A 17,154-nucleotide genomic window follows, 5' to 3' on the forward strand; every position below is an offset into this window, starting at 1 on the left:
ACTTGGATCTTTGAAGGGAAAACACGCACACCACACCAAAATACACGCACCCACTCACACATACACATACAAAACTCCCCACAAATCCTGGCCTGTCATTGCTCTCCATTGTTTGGCTGCGGTTGCTTTCTCCTGGTGTGACTGCCAGCAGATGGCTAGCACTGAGCTGTCAGAGTCGGCCTGGGGCCCACACACAGGCACAGACACACACACATACATACACACTCACACAGAAACACTCACTTATACAAAGAGTGTCTTATTGCACACAGAACATACAATATGCACAGTGTCAACTGAATGGTACTAGTGTTGGTGTCTATAACACTACTCCAAGCCTGCTTTTGCTTCACTTAAGACAGCACACATTGTCTCTTTCAATTTCTCACACATCATACACACACAGGTTCCTGATAGACTGTGGAGCCGTTCAGCTACAGGTGCCCCTCATGACCCCTCTCCCTGTAATGACTGTGTAATCTCATAAAAGGGCCGCCTTACTCCATTAGCATGTGTAAAGGCCATTGTGTGTGTGTGTACATGGGCATAAGTGCTTAGAATCTTGCTGCTGCTGCCATCTTCGGCATCTGTGTGTCATTCTGTGTGTGTGTGTGTGTGTGTGTGTGTATTTTGCAGTGTTTCCATATGTGTAGAAGCAGGTGTCAGGCCTAATGGAGTGTGTCCACGTAGCATCGAAGCAGCTGCTGCAGAGTGGGGTCATCTGGGGTTGTCCAGAGGTGAAAGGTCAGGGTCGGGGTGAGGAGTCGGCAGTAGCTACATGACATTCCCCTACTCTCTAATCATAGCTCTGATGAATGAGCATAAAGTGGCAGCTGGTAGACAGGAGGCCTTGACTGAATGTGTGTGGTGGTGTCAGAAGATTCACGAAGGAGGATGGAGGGAAAAGAAAGGGGGAGGGTGTGATCTATACATCTATACTAATCTCACTTTCACAGTAGAAAGCAGAGCCAGTATTGACTGCACAAGGCTATGATCCTGAAGGAGCTGTACATCAGAGAAGACAAGCACAACACAAGCTTTTGTCAATGTCTCAAACTCCACACATACTGTATGCACGAAAACCTCAACCCACACCCAGAGGTTCAAGTGCATGCATCGTCATCCTCTCTCTCTCTCTCTCTCTCTCTCTCTCTCTCTCTCTCTCTTACTCAGTGACACACACACACAGTTTGTTGTGTCTGCAGAAAGCTAGGACTAATGACAGGCTTTGTGTTGTGTGTGCGCACTCAGCTGCCCCCTGGACACACTTTACCCACCCAGCAGAAAACAGCCCTTTGTGGTTGTCTCTCTCTCTCTCTCTTTCTCTCTCTCTCTCTCTCTCTCTCTTTCCGTATCTATGTATCTCTCTCAGTCTTGTTCTCGCTGTCTCCCCACTTTCTTCTCCCTCTGGAGAGTAGAGTTGTTTTGCTTTGCTCTGCTGTATATATTACCTACTGTATATATTTTCCTGAGGGCTGACAACAGATATATGAGTACAGCAGTGTTTTTGGCTGATGCTAGCCTTTCCCATTTACGAGTAAATGCAGCAATGAAAATTGTATATAAAAATGACATTTTGATACAAATGTGGCCAATATTGCAACGTTTTATTGACATTGTACCTTTGATATAATGTTAAATAAAATGGAATGTCAGAGTTTTACAACTACTGTATACTTTTATTGTGTGAAAATTATAAGAGTAAAATTATAGTGAATATATATCAGTAGTGCATATTAAGTATTTATTACAATATATACTCATCAATTATATGTGTTGCTTGGGTTTATTTTCAGAGGATTGTGTATTATTGGATTTGTTCAGCAGTACAGAACAGTGGCAGTTCTCTTTTTCTGTCTTGTATGAATCTCACTGTAATTGTTTGTGCTTTCTTAAGTATTCATTTATCCCCAGCTCTACTCTCAGCTTGGCAAAAAATGTTTCTGTCTTGGTAATGACAGAACTAGAGGCTGAAACATTCTTGCTCTGCTGGAGCTTGTTGAATAATTTCACTTTTCTGGTCAAAGTAGATAATGTTTTTTTAAGTTCCTGTAGGTGATAAAAGCTGATAGATCTGTTTGCATCTGTCATATTTAGGTGTGTAAAGCATATCTGACGTCACTGGCTTATGTGCTCATATACGCACACGTAACTTTGTGCCATTGATTTCTTCTTTCATCTCTTCTTTTGATTTGTAAAAGCACAATGAGCACATTCTCTGTCCTCTTCATTCTGTTTCTCAGTCCATCCAATTATCCCTCCTCCTGGTTTCATGCCTCTGTCCGTCCTCTCTATTGTTTATCTAAATGCCATCAAAGAGAGCCTGTTGTAGTAGAGATTTCTGCTCATAATGTCACAGTACTGCCCAGAGGACTGGTTTTAATAGTGACCCAAGTGTTTGTCTTTTTACTAAACTGCAGAACTTGCATACAGAACTTGCACGCTCATATCAGCAACACTCAGGAAGCATGTAATGACCACAAACAGAGCCGTCATCATTGTGGGTTCACTGTTGTAACATGCTAAAAGAAACACATAACTAATGATTATTTTTTTTCTGCTCACTTAAACCTCACTGGCACAAGGCAGTTTCACATCTGCCAGTCGATGAAGGGCATGTATTACTTCTTCTGTTACTACTGTTTAATAGAATGATAAATTACAACCTTCTCATAATCATCTTCCTTCACACCGAATATGAAAAAAGCTTGATACTGTGGTGAATATTGCTCGAAAATCTCAAACCAAAAGAGAAGTGGTGCAACTGTGTGATATGTGTGTGTGCATACTGTACATGTAGTTAGTGCTACACTGAAAGCTTACAGTCAAACGGTCAGCTTGTTTGTGCTCTGACAGCCGGGCCAAGCAGGAAGAAGCCAATCGATAGCACTTACCCTCTTCCTGTTCGAGTTCCCAACAGACCCTGAGAGAAAGACAAAGCTCTGTGTGTGTCCTGGAGTGTATATATGTCTACCCACCTTCACATTTTTTTGTGCAAAGCATTGTGTTTGTGGCTGAATAAGATTGAGTGCATTTATTTGTTTACGGCTTCAGCTGGAGGATGCATTGTATAGCTGTGACGGTGCATTTTTCTTGATTTATTGACATAGTCGTATCTTCTCATTGTGCAGTTTGAGCCCTAAAACAACAGACTTGCCATGTGCAAGTCTTCTAACAAATAAGAATCAAATAGTGGTCTTCGGTTTTAAAACTTCGCAAAGACTAGTACAAATGGTTGCATTTGTGCTTTAAATAGCTCTCATCTAAAATGTTTCCTCTCCTGTTTTGTAAAGCATTGACCTGCAGGGATCAATAGTGTCACATAATTACTGAGTCACTTGGATCCATATATCCTGTTCTAGAGGACAAACAGACTCAGGAAGAGGCAAAATGTTTACTGTTACATCAAATGTCCTGATTCTCTAGCTTTAAGCACTGCTCTCTGTGAGGATGTACATGTTTCACAAACACGGCATGACTGACATTTAGAGGACAGAGGATGATAGTGAGTGCTGAGGTCAGATCATTGCCTATTTCAACAGACCCACTGACCTTCAGTATTTTTGTACTGCAGGGGAGTTACATTAGTGTGTGTGCACACTATGTAACTGTGGTTAGACAGAAAACATACTGCTGATTCTGTCTGAATCTCATTTACAATTATAATGTCTGCTGAGGTATTTCTTTTGACATAAGATTGAGGCTAATTTTGGCTTCGTCCAAGGTCATCCCTAGCAGGAGGTCTAATATTGCAGTTTGATTCTGTATTTTTATCTGCTTTTTGGACAGTATGTGGTGTAAAAAGTGCTGTATTTTGTAGAAAGGAAGGGTCTGAAAAATCACTCTGGGGCTGATATTCCAGCTATGCTTGTATGACTATTTGGATGAGGATTAGATTGATATACACTCATGTGCATCTGTTTACACAGTTACATGTGGGGCACACAGATCTGTTCAAGGGACAAAATACATGTCTACAAGGCATAAATCATTAATAAAAGGGGGTTCAGATGTATTTCAAACACAGACTGTAGTTTCTGCTGATAGGTGTCTGTCAATAAAAACCATAAATAAAGACACTGATGATGTTGTCAGTTAGTGTAAGATCATGGGAGTTGTTTACACCACCATCACCATGAAACTCTATCTGACATTTCTAAGGCAAGTTAGTTCATCAAAGTTTTACTCACATTACATTTAGCAGTGTACACTTGTGTGATGTCATGAATAATAAGAATAGCTGCAGATCATTATTAACATTAATGTTACTAAAGGGGATATGAAACCATTGACTGACAACCAGTTCAAACTTTGTTGGAAACATTTGGTGTAATATTCAACATGATTTTAATGCTGAAATGTTAACCATTATAGATTTAAGGTTAGTGAGGTTAAAGAGGTTAGGGCATTAAAGTTGGTGAAAGTTTTCGAAAAATAAAAAGGAACATGTGGGCCTGTTTTACCTTTTCAGTCATGCATACAAAGTAATAAGAAAATCAAATTCACTTTAGTAGTAAATATTCACATTCTTACACAAATCAATTAAATTGTAATTAAAATGGAAGTGACCAAAAAGGCTGATAGCATAGCCAATGTATGCATATCTATTTGTACATATACTGCATGCATGTGTGTCTGCTGTCTCCTTGTTTTTATCCTATACCTTCTCGTCAGTGTCAGTTCTAGGTTTGTTTCTGATGGATTCCTCTGCCCTTGACTGACCCAAGCCAGGCTCAGGGCCTCCTCCTGGCTACTGTATGGCTGCATGTGTTTGTGTCTGATCATATGAGTGCATTTGTATGTGTTTGTGTGCCCAACACAAGGTTGTGGGGTGTAATTTAAGCCCCAAGCTAGGAAAGGACCGCTGCAGAGTCCACCCAGGCAGAAAAAGTAAGACATGGGAGCTGCAGGGCAGGTTAAGGGAAAGAGAGAGACAGAAGGAGAGCAGGACAGCTGAAAGAATAAGAAGACAGAAAGATTGCAGAGAGAGAGAGAGTAATAAACAAAGAGAAGCAAGGCTCTTTTTAACTTGGTCTCCGTGGAAGAGAGATGTCAGTCTGTGTCAGTTCGCTCCACTAACCAGCCTGTAGCAGGAGAAACGGATCTCTCCCTCCTTCTCTCTCACACTTTATTGCTTTCTCTCCCTCCCGCTTACTCCCACACTATCTCTATCTACTTTCTTCCCTCATATCTTTTGGTGATAGCTTTTCTGCCTCAGTTGAGAGAGGCAGAAACACTCCGCAGCTCAGGGGAAAACAGCAAGACTAAGTAAAGGACCAAGCAGTGAACCAGTCATCTCTAAAAGGCAGGGAATGTATAGTGCAGGGCTTCTCCTGATCACACTACGGGTGAATGGGAACGGTCTACTCCAAATGCTCTATAGAGTAAGGCCCTGAAGGCAGAGCACACTGCTGGCTCTGCTGCAGCGTTTCCCATCGTGTTGTGAGGGGGGCAGCACAGAACTCTTCAAACACAGAAGGGATCAAATCTTCAAATCCCCTGGAAATGTCAGCGACGTTTGAGGAAATGTCAGTTGAGCTAAGAACACACACAAACCGTCACACACATAAGCCCAAGCACACACACATATACAACAACACAGGAAGAAAGGAGAAGTGATATAGGGCGGTCACATCCCATGGGTAAATCTTCATCAAATCTGAAGGGGAAATCACCAGCTGTATCTGGAGGTAACTTACCACTAATGCTGAAGTCATAATCTGTGGCATTTTCATACGAAAAAAATATCTGTTTGGCTGATTTCTATTATTAAATCATTTAATACAGGGGTGATATGACTACTTGCTGGTAAGAAAGAAAAGAAAAAAGAATTACAGTTGGACTGGTAGTGAAGGGAACAGAAAAATATTGTCTTAGTTTCAGGGTCAGTCTGTAAGATTTGCACATGCTTGTGTGCTTAAATGAAGTTTGTGTCCATTTTGTGCTGGAAGCTGACTGTTTACTAACTTTAAATACTTCTGCATCTGTTATTATGCGTTCACTTGCACTCATTAATAAGTAGACGTCAGGTTTTTCATGACCGTCCTTGTAGCTCCTTCCAAGATTCTTCTGTGCCTCACTTCTGCAATGGCTACAATAGTCAACACTACTGTCATCTGAGATCTAGACTCATATAATGTGAACAAACTAGCTTCCCACATAGCACAGAGTCCAACACAAACTTAATGTAAGTGTACAAATATCTGCAAACATTATATGTTGAACCTTTAACTTTGCAGCTGATTATACAGGATTGTTTTCATAGACTTGTATCAAATATAATGCTCAGTGCTAAACAAGGACTTGATAAGATGTTGCCCCCTCCATTGTTCTGTAAATTAGGTATTATCGGATGCTTTAAGATATAATTCACCTCATATCTAAACGCCCATTATCAGTCACCTCAGGTGATCTCATCTGAGGGCACTGACATCATTCTGTGTTCTTATTGATCTGTCCTCACCTACGCTGACTAACTTATCGACATCCTCAAGTGTATTTCCTGTCTAGACTGTCAGCAGTGTTTATGGATGGCCTTGCCCCCTGGTGACACACACTTGTGCGCCCACCTCCTGCTTATCGATGTGAGCTTTTGCTTCTGACTCCATCCTCCTCCTTAATGAATCTGCTTGGTTGAGCTACAGATGTTGTGCAGGGCTCAAGTATTGATGGGTGTATCCATGATGAAAGAGTTTGTCCCTGCAGATGCCTGGGTTAGGTCAAACTGAGTGTGCTGGTGAAAGAGAGAGAGCAAGTTATTGTTAAAGGGCACATGTGTTACTGAGTGATGTGTATCGCACCATCACTCCCTGTGTGTCACTGAATGATACTGAGCCTAGATTATTAGGGTGTGTGAGTAGAAGATGGTGTCACCACTGCTTTAAGAGGCTGACAGGTGAGATGTGAAGTGAGACAGGTAAATAACGCAAGCGGGTACAACTGCTGTGATTGACAGGCTATTCTCTAACGCGGTGTGCACACAGAGCTCCTCCTTTTCACCGTGTAAGCCTGCAGGCCCTTCAGATTTTTGTATTTATTTGCCGCTATGCATCACGATCTGCACTCAGCTGCTAATGCCTTGTGATCGTTTGAGGCCATGCCGTACTCAGTGTGAGGGTTTTTTTTTCTTTCCTGGCAGCCTCTTTCCATGTCCTGTAGCATCATCCATTACCAACTTCCTCTTTACCGATTAGAGGAGATAATGCTGAACTGTGGAATTAACCTCAATTAGCACTACCTCTGTAGATCTTTCTCATTTCACCTCCCGACACGTGTGCTGCATCTTACATGTCCCTGGTCTATTCCTGCTCTATTTAAGATTCATATATTAACCTGAGTGAGCAGAGAAAATCACACACACTGTTCTTAAGTAAAAAATTGGGTCGAAGCAATTAAAAGGACATAGATAAATAATAATCAGCATTAGTTATTATTCTTAGCTTCCCTGCATTTCTTTAAGGCCAGCACATTGAATGCTGCTCTCTAATCATCTTTTTCAGTGAATGGAGCAAATATATCTAATTAATTAAATAAAATAGGCTTGTGACCATCATTTAAAATAGAGTGTGACGAAATTATGTTTAAACACCTCCCATGCAATTTTAAATAAAAAAAGATAAAAAAAATAAAAATAAAAAAGGAATGGCAGTGAAGAGCAGTGGTGAGAGATGTTAAAGGTTAGTAAAACTTCTGGCCTGTTTGTTGTGTACTTTTTCTCTGCAGCAGCTGTAATCCCCAGACTCAGACATGACTATTTACAAGGCTTTTTTTCATACAGAACCTTGACATATTAGAGAGGTGAATGTACATGAGATATACAGGAGGCGAATATATCCAGTTGCCCTGTTTCTGGCAGCATGCACACACACACACACACACACACACACACACACACATACACACACACACACACACACACACTCGACCGAGAATCCCAATACTTCAGTGGCATAGCCATTACTGAGAGCGCGTGGGAGAGGTGGATCGTTAACTTGAACAAAGGGTGAGTTTATTGTTAAGTGAGGTCTCTTTAAATGGTTTTTAACTGCTGGTGTGGTGGTGGCAGCTGTCTGGGCTTGAAGAGATGGCAGGTGGAGAGGTCTGAGAGGCAGTTAAAGCAAACTTCAACCAAAAATCCCCCTGACCAGCAGGTGGATTTACATGTAGGCCAACAGCCAGTACTTGATGGTTTTTGTGTCACACCTATTGTTGTGGTTTCACCCACTCACTCTCTAGCTGTGGGAAGCACAGATACACCATTATACCCGTATATATGTGTCTAAATATAAGCATACAAACACGCACACATGTATATACACTGACACATGTGCTGTATATATGTACTACTACACTAACTACTTCCCTGTGGCTCCTCATGAGAAGTCATTAGGAATGTGTGTGTGTTTTATTTTTAGCAGTGTGTGTATTTAGGAGGGGTAGTAGAGTCTAGTCAGTCTTCAGGGCCTTCCTCTGCTCTGTCGCTCTGTGTCTCTGTCTCCAGCTGAGAGCTATGTATATTTCATAAGCCCAGGGTGCCTTTTTGTCTTAAGATGCGCTGCACCTCCCCTGCCTGTCTCTCCGCTACTCGTCAATGGAGGGAGCCATCACAGCCTCTTTTAAACTCTCCCACACTACTCCTCCCTCTCTCTTCCCTGACAGACACCCTGCGCTTCTCCCTCCACGTTTCATGGTCAGTATCTATCTCCTGAAGGCTCATCCCTCTTTCCTCTTTCAGCTCTGGAGGGGGGGGGGGCAAAGTAGAGTACATCCAAACAGACTTGGGCTGTCAGAAAAACTCTTTCTCTCTCTCTGTCTCTCTCTGTCTTTGATTCTGGCTGTCTGTCTATCTGTCTGGTTGCACCTCTCTCACTTCAGGGAGGGGACACTTTTTCACCCAGTGCTGCATCCCCTTAGTTGTTTTCTTTTTATAGCAGAAATCTGAATGCTGTGACAGCAGCTAAAAATGGTTGCAAACAATGATGGGATACAGTAGTTAATTGCTATATTTGCAGAACCGGTCCCTGTTTGATTATTATGTCAGTGCTGGTGGGACATTTTCTGGACACCACAAATAGTATGTGTTTTGCTAAATCTGCAGCACTGAAGAGTTTTGTTTTAAAGCTATTAATTACTTCAGCACAACTTATCCTTAAAGTGTAAAGGCTCTTCCTTGCTCAGTTTTTGGGGAATCTAATTACATGTTTTTAACTTTCAGGTTTGTACTGTGATTGAGAGTGCAGCTGGAGGCAGTAAAGAAGCAGATTCTGGTACAGGTCCTTCTCAACCTGTAGTTGACCTCACCCCTACTTGCCCTGGACCTGTGACCTTGGACCCCGAGAAACCTGACTGCCCACTTTCCAGTGAGTATGGCTCTACTAAAGCAGAACAGTTCACAGTGTTCTCACTCTATCTCTTTATTTTGCGGGCATCTTATCTCTACTTCCTGTGCAGTGTCCTATTGACCCTGATGTGTGGCAATACAGGAAGTAGAAGGAGGCCTGGAGTGAATGAGATGAGATCTAAAGCAGCTCTAAGACTCACATAAGAGAATGATAAATGTTTCTTCTGAGCAATTCTTCCTCTTGCAACTTTTCACCATATTTTTCCCATCTTTTGTTCCATTTTTACCATACATCTATGAATAACCTTCTCACTTAAGGTACATTAAATGTTTGTTTTCCATCTTGTGGCATTTTCACAGTCAGCGTTCATACCGCTCTGTAAGAACAGAGGACGTAATAATGATTTCCCTGCAGTTTGTTTTGCAAATGTGCAGGTGTTCTTTTAGTCTTTGAGTTCTTAACTGTGCAAACCAGCACACTGAACCATCCCACAAAGCTTAAACACAAACACTTTTAAACATGCATAGACTAACATTTATTATGGTATGCACTCTAATGCATGTTTATAAATTTTATAGTCATCCACAGCTTCTACCTGTATTGCATGTTGTGGAACCAGAAAGATGAATAAGCAGGTTTTTTGAATGCTGGCAAAGGACAGGGTAGTAATGATGAAGTGAGACTGAGAGATGAGGTGGAAGATGTCAAGATGAAGCAGACATAGAAAGAAAAAAAAAAAGAAAACCCAAGTGACATGTGTGAGTATGCCCCGAGGGAGGCCATCTCTGCAGTGGGTTTTGAAGTTCAGTGCATTTATGTAGAAAGTGCTGCTGTCTGCTCTCATCAGTGTACATAGACCGCTTTTTTTTACCGGGTATCTATTCCTTCACTCTGTCTGTCTTGCTCTCTGTCTACGCAAACGTTTACACTTACAAACACAGGAGTTTTGCAAATATAATTTTTCTAACTCTTCACCTCTTTCTTTCTCACTCTGTCTCTCTAGCCGCTGCTATTTATCTCTCTGTATCTGTCTCCCCAGTTCTCTTCCTGCTCAGGCCTCTTTCTCTCTTTTCTCTTAGGCTATTTCTGTTTAGCCGCAAGGGCCCTCCTGTCGTTTACAGAAACTCATCTAACACACTTTTTCCTACTGAACTTAAACACACACACACACACTCTAGCTCAACCGCAACATGCTCACTATCTTTTGGTTAGATACACAACCAACCCGTGGTATGGAAACACAGATGCACACATCCCCCGCGAAACACACAGTTATTAAAAAAAGTCAGAACACAGAATGTTCTTCCCAGTGGTCTAGTGTGGGTTGAGAACAGGGTTTTCATTAGTTATTTAAGTGCTCTCCATCATGTGTATTGCACTACTGCTCACACTGACATGTCACGGCCCATTTCCTCTGCTCAGGGTAGAAACGTGACACAAGACACGCTTGTGGTATTCACACAAAATGAGGCGCACAGTCATTCATTATGTTTGGACTTTTGTGCTTAAATCATTAATTGAGACTCTATGCAACACCTAGAATAAGGTTATATAGAGTCCGACTGATGTTTTAAAACAGCTGGTGTTGCATAGTAAACCCAATTCTGCTACCCATTGCAGTCTGCTCTCTGCTGGGTTTTAATTGTGCATGTGTGAATATTTAATGACTTAACGGTCACAGCTCTAATTTAACTGTTTGTTTTGACCAGCGGTGCACAGAGAGATGAGGGGAGCGCACCGTCACACTGCATGAGGTATCCTTGGTATATGTTAGTGTGGCAGACGGAGCGAAGTAACGCCATAATAAAAGGCAAAAATAAAACCGGATAAACTTCGCAACTGGTGAAAGGACTCATTCGTTTGTTATATAAAACATTAAATCACTCTGACACTCTTCTGAAGTTTCTATCAGACAGTAAACTGGTTGGAGTATGTGTGTAGCTGAACATAGTGTGCCTCAGGCCTTTGGACCAGTTAGTGGAGTTGTTGAACACTTCACGTACATCAGCAGTCAGTCAGGCTAAAAAAACCACACACGTAGTCCATACATCATTATTAATGGTGATAGACCAAATTAAAACTCCCTGCTGCACTGTCTGCATAGCTATCTAATGGAGAGTTGGACAGACTGGACAAGTACAAATGGCTGAATATATAGCCAGCAAGATTATTCTGATTGTGCCATTCTTTGCTGGCACTCTTACAGTATCAGTTTTTGCTCTAACTCTTGTTTAAGTAGCTTTTTAAAACCTTTACTCTGTTACTGTGTTTGTCTTGGCGTGTGATTGTCTCTGAATTATTCACGCTGATGATGCGATTGTCATGAGATAAGCTGTGAGTGTGTTTTGATTGCAGTAGCACAGCTGGACTTGGCTGACATGCCAGTCTTGTACGCTTGGCTGCTAGCCAGTTCAATACAATTACAATTACCCATCATAGGAGCACGAAGCAGCGCTGAAGATGGGTTATGGGTGCTGGCTTGGTCACAGAAGGGGGGTAATTCACAGCATCTGGAAACCTGCATTTGCTTGGAAAGAAGATCAATGTCAGAGCTGTTGCTTTAGCCACTTTGGATAACACTTCACATTAAGAATCTTGCATGAAGAACACAGTGGTCAGGCTTAGTTCTGTAAACAGTTATGCTACATGAGTGAATGTACACCCGCAAATACACACATGCATATCAAATCAACTCATCTGTGTACTGAGCATTGCATAGAACAGCAGAGACAGGGGGAGATGCACACAGGGAGAATATGGCTGAGGGATGACAGGAGCTATTCAAAGGTAAGTGGAGAGGAAAGTAGTGTTAGGAATCCTGACTGACCTCAATATTCAATTAAGATTCACCCGTCAACAACTCATGTGAAGTTAACCATGATGCATTTTATTGTATCAACATCCTCAATTTTCTATATAACTTCACATGTGCTTTTTTATTAGTTAACGCAAGCGGTCAAGTAAATCTAAACTCCCTTTTATTCAGAGATATAGCACAACAAATAATGCAGCTGCGTCTCTTTTATTTATCTGTGCATCTGTGCATCACAGCTTAGTACATAAATAATATTGCAAAAATAAAATATAAATCCTCCCTCAGTGCATTACAAGTGGAGGTGTGAATATTCTCATGATTTCAATAGATTGTGATGTCCGCATCACAATGCATTTTTGAACTGAGGAATTTCCACACCTCTAGAAGAAAGGCAGAAAGATATGACGATAAGAGGAGGGTTGGAGGATACAAGAACACGGAATGAAAGAGGAGGCTCCGAGGGTGACAGAGGAGGCAGGGAGAGGAATGCCACTGCTTGCTGACTCCCTCCACTCAATCTCTTTTCTTCTATTCTTTTGTCCCCCTCAGTGGGAATGGCAGGAGGGTGGGCTAACTTCGCATGACAGTGACAAGCTTGCCACTGCTCCCATGAAGCACAGCAGATGGAAGTGTGTGTGTTTGTGTGTGAATATGTGTGTATGTGTGATTAAAATGCCACTGGAGACTGGGGTATACTGAGTCTCTTGGCAGTGCTACGCTTGGCAGAACGCCACCTCACTGCCCTCTTTTTCCAGCCCAGCAGAGTGGGCGTTGAGGTGTGTGTGTTAAGTGAGGGGAGACATTTTCAACAAACAAATAATTATTAAAAGTGTTTTCATTGTCTGCTCCATTATATCTTTTCTTTTGAGGGGAAGGGAGCCGAATGGCCTGTGTTGCGGCCTTTTTTCTATCCATCTATTTGAGTAATTCTGTAATGCAATGATCACAGGATTTTTGAGAAACAGAGCTCTGTTCTGCAGTGTGGCGCCAGTCCTGGCGGGCATGGGGGAATTAGTCAGGAGACAGTGGGTTTGGCACTGTGCCACGGTTATTAGCCACTCACAGGGTGGGCATGGGGTTATGCCCTGACTCAATCACTCTCTGTGTATGTATTTGTGTGTGTAACATGTTTGTTTGTGTGCGTGTGTGTCTAGTATTTGAGTCAGGATTCTCCTCTGGTCACACTGACCTTATTGTGCAGTCACTCCTGGTTGATTTGTACCCTTTCCAACACATTCCTCTCTCCGAAAGGCTGAGAAACGGGCTGTTAACCCCCTCTCCCCCCCTTCACTCTCTCTCATTCCCTCTCTTCTTTCCCCCGGATGGGTTTGATTTAGTGACTGTGGTTTTCCATCTAGAGCCTGGGAGCCAGAAAAAGAGAGACCTATAGATTCACAGCCAGTGGAGCACGTCATTACTTGGCCATAGCTCATCAACAGATACATCAGCAGGCTGGAGCGCTAATAGATGTGAGCTGTCGCCGATCAGGAAGTAATAAACCTCTCTTTATTACATCCCCTTAATTATTTCCTTCTTACAGATCACATGAATTTCACTAAACGATGACCGCAAACAGAATCTCTGAGTACATAACATTATTTTAAGGTGGCTTTAAAATACAGCATATGCACTGTATGAAGTGCAGATGTGTTTAGTTTGGACCAACGAGCCATGCTTTTGAACTCGGGTGAAGTTGATGTATATTTAGTGACCTAATGTGAGATTAAGGGTCAGGGTATGGAGAGCTGAGGTAAGAAAACAGACATGTTGTTGCAGTATCCTCCTTAGAAACAGGTCCACTTTGTAAATGACCCCCAGACTCTGACCTTTGACCTCACATGTAGAAGGAAACAGGTGTTCAAGCAAGATTAAGCTTGGAAGCCTGCACTCACACAAATGACTACACATTATTCTGAGGATGTGGTTTGCTCTTGCATCCTTTTATTTTCATCACAGCGTACAAATCCTTACAATAGAAACACATAAACACAACAAACTGCAGCATCAAAGTGCCATGAAGTTGAATCAATCCTTACTTTGAAATTTTGTCCTTTCCCTCATCCGCCTTTTTTCGTTTCAAGTCAGGGTGTTTTTACGGAGTAGCTGGATGAAGCCACAATATATTTATGTAGGCATATTTTGCTTTTATTAAATCAGTTAAATTATATTTGATTAAACCCCTTTCCTGCTCCCGTCATGTTTTCTACCTCTCCTCATCTTCTTTCATCTCCTCCCTCTCTACAGTCTCATGACTTTAATCATCCTTTCTTTCCACTCAGCCTCATTGTCTCCCCTTTTAAACCCTCTTCCATCTTTCTTTTTGCCCTTCTATCCCTTCCCTCTCTTTTTCCCTCCCTTTCAAACTGTCCTCCACTGTCAGGCGACTTGGCTGAGGCTAAGTGCTTTTTGCTGTCTCACTGCAGGTGGGACTGTAATAAAGCTTGTCAGTAGAAGGCATGGGTCGCACTGTCACATGCTCTTTGCCTCCCCCCTGTTAACTCCCTCCTCCATCTCCCTCCAACCATCCCCCCACCACTCGCCTCCAAGATCAGCTTTTATTTTCCCTCTCTCATTTGTCTGCCTTTTATTCCCCATTTTGTCTTGCTCTTACTCGAAACTGTGCTCCTTGACTTGTCTCTCATGTCGCTCCCTCTCTCTCTCTGGTTTCCTTGCCAACAGCACTTTCAGGAACATGATGAAGAAGAGCAGCAACAAGAGACATCCCTCTCAACATATCAACCACACACACACACACACACACACACACTACACACACACACACACACACACACACACATGCGCACACACACACACACACACACACACATACACACACACACACAAACACAATCCATGTAAATGACTCCAGGTGAGGTTGTATTGTTTGCCCAGCTGCTCCTGCTAACCAGCCTCTCCTGTTCCATAGTAAACCAGCAGCCGGCACAGAAATCAACTTCCTATACACAAAACACCTCTCTCCTCATTGTCATTTTTTGTTTGTGCTACTATGTGTATATAATGCTTATTACCACACATTACACTCATAGTGCGCCTAAAAATAAGCCTCATACACTAGCATTTCTGTAGTAAGAGCAGAGTTTTGGCACATGTGGTTTGTATGGAGTATCTTACTTGTTCTAGCCACAGGATGGCATTACTGAGCCCCTTATTTAAAGGAATCCTCCCTTACCACCTCCTACTAGCCACACACACACTCGCACACACACACACACACACACACGCACACACACGCACACACGCACAAATACACCCACATGCACACACACACACAGCCCTCTTTAGTCTGAGTTAGCCCAGGCTTGTGTAAGGTGACAGTATGCACTGAATAATTTAGTCCTGGCCATGTTAATGGCTGACAGTGAACATGGCCTCTCTGCTCGGCTGTTGGCCTGTTACTAGTACATTCTGTTTCACTCTCACTCTTTCCCTCTGTCTCTGTTGTCTTCTTTTCCTTTACATTTTCCTTTTATGGTATTCTGATGTCTTATTTCCCGTTGTTTCTAATCTCTCATCCCAATTATGATGCAATGTTATAAAAACAATAGTAAAATTAAATATTTGAGAACAAAGTAAGCTATTTCAGAAACTCTTTCAATTTACGTTTTTGTTTAAAATTTATTTATTTATTTATTTTTTAATGAATAGAATGTTAAGATTTTCAAATGCCAAGGAAAATAGGCTATTAAAACAGCTAACATATCATAGACTGTCAAAAACCCTGCTGGCCTCAATCTCAACCTCTACTCTGCTCTTATTATCATTTATTCCTGCATCATCTTCTGGTTCACTGATATGACGTCTGTTAAGATTGTAAAGCCATTCAGTTTATTTGAACAAGTCATATTTTCAATGTAACCTGTCACTAAATACTATAAATCACCTCTAATGTCCTGAAAGAAATATTTGTGAAAATTGTGCCTTTTTCCTCGCCTTTCAAAAATAGTCCTTGATAGTGTGTTTAAGCATATTAATGTAGCTAACGATGTATTTATCACATGCAAGGTTGTAAGGTGAAGCTTCTTCATTTCAATCTCTTGTCTTCATTCAGGGATATTTTCCTGTCATCTGTACTTAAGTTCTCTGGTCCTCCTTTCTGTTTTTAATCATCTTTTTAGTCTCCACCATTTTATACATAAAATGTTATGCAGAAACGCAGGAAATGTGTATGTGTGCAGTTTCAGTCAAGCACTATTAATGCTATGATTGTCCCACTGGGGTTCAGTTCATTGTGTTTGACGTGGGTGAAGAATAATATGACCCTCGCACTAATGTAATCACATACGCTAAACAAATTAAAGCTCCCTCCATTGCTGTCTGTTCATTTCTCTCTCAATTCAACCATAAGGGACGTTACATGTAGTGTACGTGGTTTTTAGCTTGTACAGCCTGTGTGTGCTTTCATAGGCCCTGTCTTGCTTCATTTTTCCCTCTGATACGATCAATATGAGTGTTTTTTGGGGGCAGTAGGAGCCATGGAGCCTGGTGTGGCAGGCTGCAGTAGCTCTGGGGTCTGGCCAGGCTCACTGAGGCTCAGGGGGATTGGGAGTGACGTTTCCAGGGTGAGACTCCCCCGTAGTTGGGACTCCCTACCAGCCTCCTTGGCTCCAGTCTGGCTGACAGAATCCAGCTGGGTGTAGAGATGAGGTACTTCATCCATCTCTTGCTTTGCCCCCCCCCTCTCCTCTCTTCTATCGAGCATCTGTCTGTCACCTTAAAGTGCTCGACTACTTCTTTCTGCATTCCTTGTCGACTGCTTTCACCACCTCTTGTTGGCTGCATTTAATCCGTTTGCTTCGTCTTTCTCTCTCTTTCTCCGTTTACTTTTTTCTTACTCATTCCTGCTGCTTGTGTCTTAGCATATCACACATATTCTGCCTCTGTCTGTCCCTGTCTAACATACACACACAAAAACATGCACACACACCATCACATCCAGAACCCTTGAAGTGGGGTCATGATTGAGGCGTGCTGTTAATT

General features: G+C 42.1%; 1 protein-coding gene across 1 annotated transcript in view; it reads left to right on the forward strand.

The window, feature by feature from the left end:
- gse1b (Gse1 coiled-coil protein b) overlaps positions 1–17,154 on the forward strand; it is a 165,309-nt gene that overhangs the window by 43,642 nt on the left and 104,513 nt on the right. The window contains exon 2 of the mRNA XM_030160375.1: positions 9,215–9,359. Within this exon, the coding sequence (XP_030016235.1) occupies positions 9,215–9,359 (145 nt within the window). The remainder of the gene's footprint in view (positions 1–9,214; positions 9,360–17,154) is intronic.

Source organism: Sphaeramia orbicularis, chromosome 3 (assembly GCF_902148855.1).
Source record: "Sphaeramia orbicularis chromosome 3, fSphaOr1.1, whole genome shotgun sequence".
NCBI classification, from domain to species: Eukaryota; Metazoa; Chordata; class Actinopteri; order Kurtiformes; family Apogonidae; genus Sphaeramia; species Sphaeramia orbicularis.